At 38.5% G+C, this 15,105-nt stretch overlaps 1 protein-coding gene across 2 annotated transcripts; it reads right to left on the minus strand.

The window, feature by feature from the left end:
• Positions 1 to 6,622: 6,622 nt before the first annotated feature.
• On the minus strand, positions 6,623 to 14,784 carry znf740b (zinc finger protein 740b). Of its 2 annotated transcripts, XM_047367220.1 has the most exons (6): positions 14,650 to 14,784; positions 10,867 to 11,027; positions 10,457 to 10,690; positions 9,422 to 9,680; positions 9,137 to 9,255; positions 6,623 to 9,002 (listed from the first exon to the last, which is right to left on the minus strand). In XM_047367220.1, exons 2-6 carry the CDS (start codon positions 10,909 to 10,911, stop codon positions 8,853 to 8,855), a joined length of 807 nt encoding a protein of 268 aa, XP_047223176.1. In that variant the 5' UTR covers positions 10,912 to 11,027; positions 14,650 to 14,784; the 3' UTR covers positions 6,623 to 8,852. The 2 variants fall into 2 exon arrangements, with proteins under 2 accessions (XP_047223176.1, XP_047223183.1); XM_047367227.1 differs by lacking the exon at positions 10,867 to 11,027 and having other exon boundaries at positions 14,650 to 14,765.
• Positions 14,785 to 15,105: the final 321 nt, after the last annotated feature.

Genomic DNA, 15,105 nt, shown 5'->3' on the forward strand with positions numbered 1-15,105 from the left:
TGAACACTTAAGCTTACTTTTCATTAAATCTGCACAAATACATTCAGGTAGGTCCAAAATCATTGCATTTACTAACATTTGTTTGAATATACTTCGTCTTTACTTGTTGAGGGTTAAAATCAAGGAATGGGAGTTCAGCTTTCTGCTATTCAGAGCAAGGCTCATACAAGAACAGACAGCTATTTAAAAACCACTGGTAACTCATGCACACACCCTTTTGCCGGTCTAATATGAGAGAGTATAAAGAGGAATTAGGAAAGCAATTTTCTAGGAAGATAAAATATATTTAGCCAGAGTATACAAAGAAAAAACTGTAGGACAGGCAGAAGGAACAACTCTTTAAGGACCAATGTTGTGTTCAACTTCCTTTAGGAATTTGAAATATGGAGTTCAAACAAAAATTCAACATTGAAGATTCACCATCACCTCTAGCTTCGTCTAATTACTCCTCTGCTCCACCAATCAGCGTCAAGTCTGCATTTCTCCCCCGGCCAATCATCCAGCACACGTTGGAAATTATATCTTGTTCTCTACTTTTTTGTTGACAACATACTTGTAAAATGCCAGGTATTTCCACTTGACAACAAAGGTTTTAAACACATATTTGTCATATATTTTCCTAAAAAGCTTGCTAATTCTACAAAAAACTGTAAACCCCACAGTGCTGTGGAAATGTTTGGCTGTTTTGGCTTTTTAGTCACTTTTGTCTGTTGTAGATCATCCAACAAATTTTATTATGAGACCAACACAACCCTAGTATATATAAGGATGAAATAATTTAACTAGGCCACTCCAAAACTTTATTTTTTATTTTGGCCATTAAGAGGTCTTGCTGCTGGTGTGGATGCAAAGAAGCTCATAATCATCATACTACTACCACCATATTTGACGGTAGGTACAATATGCTTTGTCTGACATGCTGTGTTAATTGTACGCCAGATGTAATGGGACACACGGCTTCCAAAAAGGTCCACTTTTGTCCCATCAGTCAATAGAATATTTTCCAAAAAGTCTTGCGGATCACCAAGATGATTTCTGGAAACTGTGAGACAGCCTTTGTCTTTGTTTTGGTCAGCAGTGGTTTTCGCCTTGGAACTCTCCCATGGAAACCTTTGTTTGACCAGGTTTTCCGGTTGTTGAATAATGAACACTGACATTGATTGAGGTCGTGCTTTAGATGTTCTAGTTTCTTTTGTGACCTCCTGGATCAGTGTTGAAGCACTCATGGAGTAATTTTGGCTGGCCAGCAACTCCTGTGAAGGCTCTCTACTGATCCATATTTTGTGTATTTGTGTATTATGGCTCTCTTTAGATCAGGACATGATGTGCTGTCTTTTTAAAATCATTTAGCCTACTTCATGTTGCCAAAATATATTCTATTTAACTGATTTCAAGATTATACAGTTCTGGGTGTAACTAGATTAGTTTTAGTTGATTTATACAATGGGAATTTGCTCATAAGGGATCCCTGCTCTGAGTTGTGGTTAACATGGACTGAACTGAACTGAATTTATATATTGTTTTGTTAGACATACCAACAACTCAAATAGTTTTTACACTACAAACCACATTCATACACTCACAGATCTTCTCACATTCAAACATTAATACACAGTTTTGGGCCATTAGGGTTTCATTTCTTGCACAAGGATCCTTCCACATTTGGCCAGAGAAAAGCTGGAATCAAGCTCATCCATCTGGAAATCGTCTATTATTCCTACTAACCCACAGCCCTAAATTTGAAATTCCATTGAAATTTGTCCCGGAGTCTCCAAACTAAAGGTAAGATATTGGCTATTCATAACTACACCACACATCCTCACTTCAAAAATATTCTATAATTTATTGTAATGTAAGGCATGAAACACAAATGTTGATGTGTTGTCCACTTCACAGATGCTAGATCAGATGACAAAAGTGTTAAAGTCTTGTTGGTAGCTTGGTGCTTCTTAGAGGAACAACAAACCTGAATGCTGTAAAATAACACAATGGTGTTTCAAGGTGAAACTTGCCTTTGTTGGAAAGATTTCTTTTAAAGTTGGAGAAGCACTGGAGTGTCCACCCTTGTCAGCTGATTGTAAAATATATTAGATAAAATTTGCCTCAGCAACAAGAACCTTAATATCTCGACTGAATATGATAAGACATCAGGCTCATGAGGTGCCTTTCTTCTTTATTCAGTGTAGTCTAATAAATTGTGTTTATATGTTCTGACTTCACTGGAATTTGATTTTCATGTATGAATATTCATGATTTTAGCATATCTAAATGCAAGTAGGCCAGATTAAACATTTTCCCAAGTCGACCGTCAGATGGGTGATGACTTTCGCTCATCTTCTCCTCAGTGCCATGCTTTGAGTCCTGGGAGTGATATGCAGATACTAATTAATCTTGTTGAGTTACAGTAATTACAAAGGTAGTGGCACAGATTTGAATATGGGACAATTTGAGAAATGAAATGACAGGTTGTTCTCATCTGAGACATTTTGTGAGGCGGACACCCCCCTGATATATCTCCAAAAATGTTTACTAAATGTAATCCCACCAGCTGTGATAACTCCCTATAATGGACACTGCCATTTTGTCTGTTTTCAGTAGAATGCCAAACATCTGCCTTCGGCCAAGACATGTTTCATTTCACCCAGCTATTCTTTAGTTTTGCATCTCTAAAATTTTAATTTTGATGCAATACCCCTTGGGTATAACACAGACTGGGATTTGGCTACATACATAATTTATTTCTGAATAATAGCCCTAAGTATAAGAGAACATCACAGTATTTGGTAATCATTAATAAGTAATTTATTCCAATTCACTCTGCTCCTTGTTTGAAGAGGACTTTGGATTTATGGCAAATTCCTTCATGTAATATCAAATAATTATTGAGCAAAGGCGTGATGAATTAGATCAACGTTTTCACATTCCTGCTGACAAAGTTGATTTTTATACATAAAAACTCTGTGCAACAATGTTCACAGACATTTACTTAATTTTTAATCACCATGACTGTTTTTTGTTTTAGAGTTCTGCAAGACGTGCATTAGGGTTTGTGTGAGTTTTAAAGGACATGTCTGCAAAGACGTTGAAGGAAATGGGAATAATGTGGAGAGAAGAATTGAAATTTTAATGGGGAGCGGCGGCGGCACTAACACAGCTGACGGCCATGCAACACTGCAGACAGCTTAAATATCACTGCTAATTAACACAGAGAGGTAGGCTGTCACAGGCATGATGGATGCTCACAGGGCACAGATTGTTGCCTTCTACCAACCAGCGATTCCTTTATTAATCAAAGCCTGAGATGAAAAGGCTCTCCCACACCTTGGGGAGAGGGAGATAGCAGGAGCTATTGTTGGGAGGGTTTCAATCACTTGAAGTGAGCCCTGTAATGTGTTTGATCAGGGCACAGCCAAACATTTGTTGGGAGACAGAACGTTTTCTTGCCGCTTGGCGCTTATTTTTGTAAACCTCTGAACCAGCAGTATGGGAGCCACGGTGTGCACAGGCTGCTTAGATTTACTGATTGTCAGGGAGTTTTCCGTTTAGAGGATGTATTTTTTTGTATGCCTCTGATGGGAGAAGGAAGCATGTAGAAGGCCCCTAATCAGTCTTCAGGGGGAGTCCTTCTCCATGATGAAGGGAGCCACACTGAGAACAAGGCAGCACTCCCACACTTCACATCCCAACTGACTCCGTGATCAGTCCGAGATGATTTTAAACCAAGATGATTTCAGCACTTTGTGCATGAAGATGGAGTGTTATCTCATCCTCTGAAATCTCCTTTTCGTCTCCCTCACTTAGGAAGGCCCGTTGTTAAGTGCCGGGGGCCTGTGGGTCCCGTAAATCAGGTGCTGGAAGGAGGGGATGTCTCCCATGGGGGGAGAACGCACTTCCAGCAGGCTTCAGGCTGATCTCATCTTACCTATCTACTGCAATTAAAGAAAAAGTCAATAAGAAAGAGAAAGGTGATAAAGGGTATGATCTGCACTTAAAATGTGCCAGTACAGTCACCAGCAGAAATACCTGTAGGGTTATGGACTTTTCACCTTCTTAGCCAAAGAATGTGAGTTTAACCTAAAGTACTTTAGGAAAAATATAAACCTTTCTCTGAACTGGAAGGGATTTGACTTAACTTCAGCACAAAATATAAAATAACACTTTTCTTGATTTTAGTCAGGGTTGCCAATCCTCAGTCTGTTTTCCCCTTCAGCGACTTGAAGCCCAACTTTGTACACAGGCATTGCCATTTTGCTTCTTTCTACCATCATTTCATATCAGCACACAAAATTGCGTATCTGTTTATTTCTCTTTATGGTTACATTTTTTTTAATTAAGATTCACAGAAATAATTAGCCATAAAATGCTAATATTCCATTTATAAGTCAATTATTTTCTAAAGACTTTATAGTGCAACATATTTCAAATTATTTTGATTCTGATCGGTTTTTGGACCAGCTGACAGTTATAAAATAGGACTACTAGGATTACTACCCTAGATTAAACCAAAATAACTTTAAGGGACCAACTGCCAATTAGTATTACTTATTGGAGACCAATAAAATGTACTGGGTCGCTTGCATTTAAACACACATAAACTTTAAGACAAGACAAGATAACATTATTGTCTATTACATTTTTGAAATGGAGATTTGCCTTTGACTTCTGGTTAAACAAGGACCCATACAACACACACACACTTGAAACAATATAGCTAAAAGCAGCAGCTTCATTTACTCAAGATATGAAAACATTAAAATCATTGTATCACTAAAAATCAACAGCGTGTCTATTTAATGTATTCCTTGCTCAGAATGAACACAGCTGAGCGGATAAATGAGTTTTTATAGCAGTTTGTTTAGTTAGTGGGACCATCACTCTCTTAGTGGATGGCAGCAGCTAAAAGGAGGTGAATTGCTTTTCTCTTCAAAGCATGTTTGTGTAGATCAAGAGGATACATTTGCTGGAGACTGATTATCTTGCCGGCCTGTTTGACTACCTGGTTTTAATACAAACACTTTGATATGGCGTTGGGCCACCCCTGCAGCCACAACAGCTTCAACTCTTCTGGGAAGGTTGTCTACTTGGTTTAGAAGTGTTTTTAAGTGTTGACCCATCCTTCATGAAGAAGGGTTAAAATTGTCAACCAACAAACCAATATCAGAAAAGCGGTTCGCTTGAAATCCCAACTGAATCCATCCATTTCCTGAATACTTTACACTGAAGTTCTACTCTGAAATATTACATGGGAAAACTGCCACACTTACATGGTTAAAACATTCAAGTATAAACTGCTAAACTGAGGAGCAAATGGCACATAGAATGACAGGATTACAATTTACAATTTCAATATGCAACAAAGAATTACTATCTAACGTATCATGTTCACATATCGATATCAGGAAGCTCACCTAACTGGGAAGGTTCCTATTGGTCTTAATGAAAAATTTGTGACCCCACCCGTCTCACTCCAAAATCCCCTTAAAAGTGGGCATGTCTACCTCAGTGTTTGAACACCTCTGGAAACTACACAGCATTAAGTTTTTGCAAGAGCCATCTGTTTCAAAGTACTATAGTATACGTAACAAAATTAGTTTGCAGTACATAAGACCTTGACAATATAAAAAGTTACAAACCATGTTGAAGCTAGGCTACTTTTTATGTTTTTTATAGGTATCTAAGCTGGTTTTCTCTGTCTTTGTCTTTAATATAACAACAGCTGCATCTCAAAAATGTTATTATTCTGAATTTCACTTAGAAAGTGAAGAGTCTGGAGGAAGAGTGGAGAGGCACAGTATCCAAGATGCTTGAGGTAAAGTGGAAGTTTTCACATTCAGTGATGATTTGGGGAGCCGTGTCATCTGCTGACAAACCTTATGGAGATGCTGATTTAATTTTCCAGCAGGACTTGACACCTGACCACACCGCCAAAGGTAGCAAGATCTGGTTTAATGACCATGGTGTTACTGGGCTGGACTGGACAGCAAACTGGCCAGATCTGAGTATTAAGAGGAAGATGAGAGATACCAGAGCCAACAATGCAGACAGTCTAAAAGCTGCACCTGGGTTACCTCAACACTTCAGCAGAGCCACAGGCTGAGCACCTCAATGCCATGCTGCACCAATTCACGCAAGTGGAGCCCAGACCACAAGCTAAATGCATCAACTGTACATCAACAGGCTGACATTCAAATAATAAAAAATAAATTTTTTGAATGGTCTTATTGCATATTCTGTTTTCTGAAGAACTGAATTTGAGATGTTATTACCTGTAAGCCCCAATAGGACTAACAGAAATAAAAGCTTAAAATTTGCAATTAATCTGTGTGAAAATCAGTTTCCCTTCGTCAACTCAATTATTGAAATTCATTAACTTTGGGTGATATTCCAATTTAATGAGATGTAACTGTAAAACAAATCAATAATTTCTGATTTGTTTGCAGTAGAGCAAAAAAACTTCCTGATTTCGCGTCTTCATCACTGGGCTAAAAAGACAGGTCCTCATATGCCATCTGCTGGCGTAACTAGAGTATTACTTATTTTGCAGAAAACTACATCACATAACCTTTGCTAATTTTAAACGTTTCTAAATATCAGTCTGGCTTTTCAGAAAACTGATTTACAGTAAAATAAGAAATCTTTATTGACATAAAGTTAACATCCGTGAATACTTTTGTTGCAGAGTACATGAACAGCTTTTACTGCTTAAAAACGACAAGAACAAAACAAAAACCTTTACTGTGAGCCAAAACTGACTTCCTTTCAAGTTTGACATGGCAAATGCTGAAAGTATTTATTCAAGAAAAAATATTTTAACCAAAGAAAAAAAAAAATCTATACAAGCTTATTACACAAATACATGCAAAAAAAATAAAACTTAACGGTTGTGTAACTGATATTTTACGGATGGTTGCTTTTACTTTCAGGAAATCATGGGACTACAGATTTCCCCCCTTTAAAAACTCTAATTCACTTTTGGAGTTTAGGCCCAACAAACACTATTATCTACACCTAAGACAATTTAAATATTTATATTACCTTCATAAGCTGTAAAAAGTAAGTGAGGTGTCCTAAACTCAAATCTTCACTGCTAATGGCAACAGAGTTACCTAACTATTACAACATTTTAGTCTACATAACTGTTAAAACCCACATCTTCGGCCCAGTGATTACAGTCCTGTCTGAAGCAGTTCTCCATCTTCACTGAAGACGCTTAAGGTTAAAGGGGCCGTAAAATGAAATGGCACTGTAATCAGGTAACATTCAGTCAGGCAGAGGTCAAAATTTAAATTATATGGATGAATTTATGTCTTTAACTATTTAATTTGATCTGCGCTAAGACCATGAGCAGGAACCAGCAGAGAAAATAACCCATACTGAAATACTACATAGGACCGGCACCTGTTCCAACACTGATGCCTCCTAGGTTCAATCTTACTAAGCTAAATGCCTTTATTGAGGACGAGAGTCTGGAACTCACAGGAACCTCTGGTTAACAAACAGGAAAAACAAGACAGCAGTGTCTACTAACAGAGACAGTAAACCTCATGGATTTACATTGAGGGGTTGGGTGGAGGTGGGGGGCTACTTAAAGGAAGCACTTTGGAGAAACTCAAGATTTTGTAACAAATTCTCTGTGCAGTTACTGCAGACCGCCTGGAATCACTGGCGTCAAATCATCTGGTTCCCAATAACACCTGTGAGCCATCTAGTTGCTCTGACAGTGTGACATACAAACAAAGTCAATCTGTACGTGTGGCAATAGGCGCTCCAACTGGACTAATAACAAGATTAATCAGACGTTAGTGTTTTTCAGATTAAATCCTTTTACACAGCTGGGGTTGTGCAGCTGTTTTTTCTTAGTGTCACAGATGGAGGATTAGCAAATTAAGAAGCGAGTTTGGGCTAGTAGTGGATGTTATGAGAAATTAGTGCCACTGTTGTGTTTTTGGTGAATATGTCATTTGTAGATTTGTAGTTTTGGAAGAGCTGCTGGGCATCAGGGGAGGTGGTCTACGTAAATGCCTTGGTTTTAGACCTCGCAGAGAAAACGCACATGAGAGATTGCCTTGGTATGTGGGAGGTCTCTTGGAAATTCTGTTCAGATGGAAGAAAAACCAGTAATGAACCCACAGTGGAGAGTCTGGAGTCAGGTTTGGGCACCAAATGCAGTGAGAATCCATCCACTGTGTTGAATATTGGATTGGGATACAAAGAATGCATTCACATAACCTTGGATTTAGTTATATTGCATTCCAAATTATTTGTGATAATAATACTGCAGACACTGACACTGCCGCAATATATTCGTGATAAATTGTGCAGCTCTATTTTTGAGCTATTTGGGTGAAAATGGAAATCTTCTGTTTGCATTAAAATAACAAACTGTCTTGGATTTCGCTCTTTTAGATAAGTGTAAATGAACTGATTTGAATAATTTACTCTGAGGGATACATCAGAAACCTGCTATAAGCTTTTTCTTATCAACTGTAGTGCATTTATGACTGATATATGATTTTGCACTAAAATATACTTAAATGTTGCATGGTGTGTCCTTCAGTAACATGTCCTTGAACAGTGGCAAGCATGTGTGGGGTTGACTGTCGGTCAAAAGATCTAAAAGTTGCAACGTTGCAGAGTACCTAGCGGTGTCTTTTTCAGTTCACTTACTGCCACAACCGTATGTCCAAATCAGACCATCTCCTTTTGCTCGTGTATGAGACGAACAAAACTCAAATATCATGAGTTGTTGAGAGAAAACTACAGTTTGGCTGTCTCTAGCTAAGATTACTTTTAGAGAAAAAACTCCAGTGAGTGACGTGATGAAGCTCCAGGCTGGTGTTAGGAGGCTGATGTTAAACAGTCAAGCGGCTGTTGGAGGGGTGGAGGGGACTCCAGGAAGCTGGATGGGCAGATGCATCCTGGGAGTACTGGTTTTCCTCTTTGCCCACGCCAGCTGTGCACAGCCGCCGGTGTCTCAGCAACCTGTCAGTCCGTGAAAAGTTCTGCAGAGAGGCAAACAAAGTTGCTGCTTCAAGAGAATGCAGAAGCAAAAAGCATCTGCAGGGTTCTGACTCGTATAAAGATGTGGAGCATGCTATAAATCCACTGTTTACAAGAGAAAATATTATAGATGGACCTGATGGCATCGATCACACTGGTACGGCTTCTCTCCGCTGTGCACTCTCTTGTGTCTGTCCAGGTGGTACCGCTGAATGAACCGCATATCGCATGCATCACAAGCATATGGCTTTTCCCCTGGAAACAATCGCAGGCATGAACAGTTTATCAGAACATCCAAGAACTTGCTGCGTTCGGACTTACGCAAGTCAAACACATGAATGTCGAAGCACATTCATGTCACAAATTTTAGATTTTGTTTCCCCTTACATTCGAAAGAGAAAAAGTTCTTTTAGATCCTCACCTGTATGTGTGAGAATATGTCGTTTGAGGTGGTAGCTGCTCCTGAAAGCACCGTAGCAGTGATCGCAGATGAAGTTCTTCTGAACTCTTAAGGAACTGTCGTCATCCATATCCATGTGTGGACTAAACAACTCCACTTTCTCCTTTACTTTGTGGGACGACTTTTTGTGCTTCTTCTTGGGCTGCAAATTCTGGTTTGTCTGGACGTCCTTCCCATCAGTAATCCTCGACGTGTGATATTCCCCATCTTTCCGGATTAACTTTTGAATAAGGGAAAACATGGCAGTGATGGGATACATGGCACTGCAAATTAAGGTAGCTGCTCTGTGGAAACGGACTGCAGCAAGTAACGCATACAGTCAGTCTTCATCATTCCTGAAAAAAACCTTTACTACATTAGAAATGTAAACTTTATGGGTCAGGAAAACAGTGAATAGGTTTGGGATACGTTTTGGCAACTAAGGGTTATGCTGACTGGATCCAAAAGTGGAGACTAGTGATTGAAAAAAAAGACTTCCTGTGTTCTGAAACAATAAATATTAACACCAGACAAAAACAACCTGAGTATATACAAAAAGCAGTTTTTAAATAAAGATTTCATTTTGAAGGGAGAAAAGCAATTGAAACCTTGGTTCAGCTTTACTAGAAGATACAACCAAACACTTGACGAGTGGCACAGCCAGGTATTAGGTATAGGGGGTCATTACTTTTAACACGGGGCCAGAATGGTTTGGATAGCTTTTTTAAAAATGTAATAAGCATTTAAATACTACATTTTTAATCACTTAGGTTAACACTGTCATAAATAAATTTTTTTTTGATGTCTTGAAAAAAACCAATAACAAAAAGAAGAAATCCTTAAAGGGGAAAAACTTTTTCACAACACTGTTTGTGGAAATGACCACACTATAGAATCCTGTTAATCAGTAATGATATTTCTATTGTCTCTACAAAACGTGTCATCAGCCGGTTTTGACATGAATATAATCAGAAGAAGCAGCGAAAAACTTTCAAACACGATGTGAAGCTCCCTCACCAGCGGTGGACAACTCCCATCTGAAGCGTGTCCCATGTGGCTGTGGTGGCCTTGCCCATGGTGAACTTGGTGCCCATGATGGTTGAGGCTGTGCTGCGAGTGTGTCTGGTGGCCCTCGGGACTGGACCTGTGGCCATGACCCGAGGATGACATCATCTTCTTCTGGGCTGGGATATTGTTGGCTTGCATCAGGGCCATGCTGGACAACACTGCCTCGCAGCCCAGCAACCCAGCCTGGCAACACAGACAGCAAAACATCAGAGCATACAAAGAGGGGCGGGTGGGGGTAGCGAGGTTGAAGGACCTGGAGTCAGGGAGAGGGGTTGTTTGAGGTAGGGGTTAGAATAGGAAAGTGACAGAACAATGTTATCGTGATGGTGATTTTTGGAGATGAAGAGACTTCCACTGACCCATTTCATATGGTCTCGAACTGAATTGTTGGAATGGTGTGTCATCGCCGTGGTTTGAATGCGTGTGTGTTTGAGGGAACAGAGGGTGGGGGGGCTTCACTCAGGATGAGGGGGTGACAGGAGAGACCACAGTCCCCCCCCAATTCATCAGGGGCCAAACCCTGAAAATAAAGCCACACGGATGGATATGTAACCAAGTATGTAGGTCAAACCTTCATGAGTGCTTTTTATTGGCTAAAACATCCACAAAGGTTTGGTGCACATCTGAATTTTGCATTGATGAAATAAAACAACACAATGAAATCAAAAGAAACATTAAGAAAATAAAACACAAAATGCATCAGATTTGTTCTGTTATCAATCAAATGTGTCCTAAGCGTGGCAATGCAGAACATGCAGAACATGCAGAACATAAATTGTGCTTGAAGAACGAAAGTGTGCTATAAAAACATACGTTAAATCTCTCGATCTACTCTCAGTATTACATTTTAATGGAATACGCTCAATATTAAACACGTTCCAACTAAACTAACTGTTGTAGTTTGAATAAAGGTAAATGAGATCCTGGGGGATGGAGCATCTACACAAACACACACGATGCATTTATATGCAGGCTTCTTTTATGGACTAAATCATTTCTGATGTACAGTAATCCAGCAAAGACTCCATATTAAAAATGAATTAATCTTCTCCATAACCTTTACAGAACACCTCTAACCTTTAACATTAAGTATGTTTCTCCTTTACAACGTAACCTAGGACATAAAACTAAATAAGTTACCTTTTGATCAATGAAAACAATCCACAGTTAATGAACACAGTTAATGGACATAGTTGTGATAATAAATATGTTTAATAAGTGGCTGTTAGACTTTATAACCATCACCGCTCCCAACAAACTCAATACATTGTTTACATCCCTGCTGTTTCTTGCAGTTTTGTTGTAAATAGTCTGTTTTTGTTTTTTGTCCACAAACATACATGAATATTTTGTAATTTTTTTAAATCATCCTATTCAGTTGCACATTTATCTTAATCAGAGTATGCTATTTTTAATAACTGTAATGTATTGCTTTCTTATGTTGTAAATTTCTCCCTTACTGTATATTCTATATTTATTTTTTTATTTTTTTTATATTTTTTGCCTTTATGAGTAACTGCATGCTTCTATTTGCTGCTGCTACATCTGAATTTCTCCACTGATGGACAATAAAGGATATTTCAATTCTATTCTAATCTCTTGTGAGCCACTACTGCATAAAACACCTTGGGTCAAATAATTTAGTCTGAAATGTCTGCAGATCAATGTGTGCCCAGCTGCCAACACCTCGTGGTGTGCTGAACACGAAATAAATCCCAACTGCAGAAAATCATGAGTCTTATTTATTTCCCAGGGTTTCTGCCCAACCAAAATGACTTATTAATTATTATATTGGTGCACAGAAGATCAGGCGTTAGAACAGTCTGACACCAGTTTATGGGAACTTACAGATGTTGCAGGAATAAGTAGCAAAATTCAAAGTTTTTGAACAACTGCCAGGAGAGAAATTAACAACATGGGTGTTGAAATCCTTGTGGTAGTAAAAAAAAAAAAAAAAAAAAAAAAAAAACAATTTATATGTCCTGTCCTTAGAAAGGCGAAGGACAGAGAACAATTAAAAAAACAAAACAAAAAAGATCACATATTCATGAGAAAAGATTTATGAAAACATGTTAATCTAATTCAGCATAAACCACTTCAGTTCCAATTTTACACAGAAACGTCACAGTGTTAAGACCTTAACATATGTCACCAACACTTACTCTCATCAGCTGCTGTATTTTCCTACAGCACTACAATTATAAAAGATTTGTAATATTTATATGACCTGTACTACATTTTGATTTACCTGTTAATTTACTTCCTTTCTTACGTTTACTTTCTTGTTTTTGATGCTTTGGGAGTAAGACTGTATTTTTCTTTCTGTAAGTTCAAAAATTAAAAGGTTAATTTTACCTCTGTTGATATGACAATAGTGTAGCGTACAGTGCCTTGCGAAGGTGTTAACACACCTAGAAGGTTTGCACATTTTGTCACCTTACAATCACAAACTGCAGTGTTTTTTTATTTAGATTTTATGCAAAACACCAACATAAAGAAGCTCAACATTTTAAAGCATGAAGATTTTTTATGAATGAAAATATGACAAGGTGAACCACCTTGACCTGTGATTGCAATTGTGAATTTTTTGTGCTTTGTCTCCACCAGCTTTGCATATCTGGAGACTGCTTTTTTTTTTTTTGCTCCCAAATTTCCTTTGCAAAATAGCTCATGTTAAGTCAGGCTGTCTGTAAACAGTATTTTTTAAGTGTTGCCAAATATTCTAATAGTTTTTAGGTCTGAACTTTGACTGGGTCATTCTAACAATTAAAGATATTTTAATATAAACCATTCCATTATAGTTCCAGTTGTATGTTGGGGGTCATTGTCCTGCAGAACCTCCACCTTGGTTTCTTCGTTTGCTACCTGTAACAGTTTTTCTTCTAGGATTGGATTGGTGGTATGTAACTCCATTCCTTTTCCTATAACCTCTTCTCTGTGACTTCTGAAGAAGTGCATCCGCCACAGCATAATGCTGTAACTACCATGTTTCACAGTGGGGGTGGCGTTTTTAGGTGGATGGGCAGCATTAGTTTTCCACCACAGTGTTTTGAAAGTAGGCCAGGAAGTTGAACCTTTTGCATCTTCTTCTGTGTTTAATGTGTCCCCCACATGGCTTGAGGCATACTGCAAAAAAAGTTACCTCAGGCTTTCAACCAATGACCTCTTCTAGTAAATTTTTCATAATGGTAAGATCTGTGGAGTGCACAAAAGATTTCCCCACCTGAGCTGCTGACCTTTGCAGCGCATCCTTAGCTTTAAGCTACTTGATCACTATATTTAGCTGTCTGATGTACTCATTTGGTCTTTATTATGCTGTTTGTTTACTTGAGTTTTCTAACAAGCCTCTGAGGCATTCAACCTATAGTGGCGTTTACAGACAGGTGGTTACGCATCATTTTATTTGGGAAGTCAGAGTAAATGGGGCTAAATGCATGCCCGTCCCATTTGTAAGATTTACTATTTAAGAATTTGAAAGCTATGCATTATTTCCCTGGTCGTCAACAGTATGCATTATTTTGAACATGCATATGATCTAAAATCCTACTGAATTTCCGTAAGGCGTGACTGAAAAGTGACAAAATGTGAAAAGTTTACAAATAAATTTTGCAGGGCACTCTATATTGAGCACTGTTTAAACAAATAGCATAAAATGAATTGGATTGGCTCCGCTTATCGTTTTTTTGAAGAGTCATCTATGAATTCAGTGAAATTCTAGCTCCCAAACAATAAAGTTTCACATTTAAATTGATCTGGTAATTGATGCGGATAGTGTTTCTAATGTTATAAAAACACGATTACTCAGCGAGCACCGTTTAGCAAAAAATAATAAGGCACGTCATCAGGAAAGAAACATTTATAAACTATTTAGAAGCATCTTTCTCAGTCCACTGGAACCGCAGCGATACGGAACACAGTGACCCTGTAGTTCTCCAACAATAAAGGTTTTGGAACAACTCTAGTGTAGCTACCCAGGACCCCCACCCCCCGACACAGACAACAACAGCCAGGCAGCAAGCAGGCTGGCAGGGCGGGCTCAAAGCCTCCCTTCATCGGCTACAGCAGCCAGAAACAGCCGGGCTAAACATCATACAAAGTTTAGAGAGCGTCGAAAGGAAAACACCGCTGAGTAAGACCCTTACCTCTCGATTTATAGCGTTTAAGATTATTATTTCTTGTCGTGGTTCCAATTTTTCTCAGTTTACAAACACTGACAGGAAATACTATCACCGGAAGTGCTCCCTGGAGCTCTGATTGGTCAGACGGAGGAACATGTGACCATCGAGGGCATCTTCGGCTCGGGGCCGTAGAAATCAACGTGTTCACGTATTCTTACAGTTGGTCTTTTTTAATTTAAACACATTTATAAGTGTTTATCAATATGTAATAATTTAGAAAACCAATATTCCACAGCATTTCCATGGGTACCATACCATACCATACCACTTTATTTAAAAAGCACTTTAAAAACAATATTACAGCTGACCAAAGTGCTGTACAAAAGATAAAAAAATTTAAATAAAATCAGGCAAAAAATACATAAAAAGCACCCATTACAAACGACGTAGGCGGGAAAAAATACAGGAAATAAAGATAAA

Source organism: Girardinichthys multiradiatus, chromosome 1 (genome assembly GCF_021462225.1).
Source record: "Girardinichthys multiradiatus isolate DD_20200921_A chromosome 1, DD_fGirMul_XY1, whole genome shotgun sequence".
NCBI lineage: Eukaryota > Metazoa > Chordata > Actinopteri > Cyprinodontiformes > Goodeidae > Girardinichthys > Girardinichthys multiradiatus.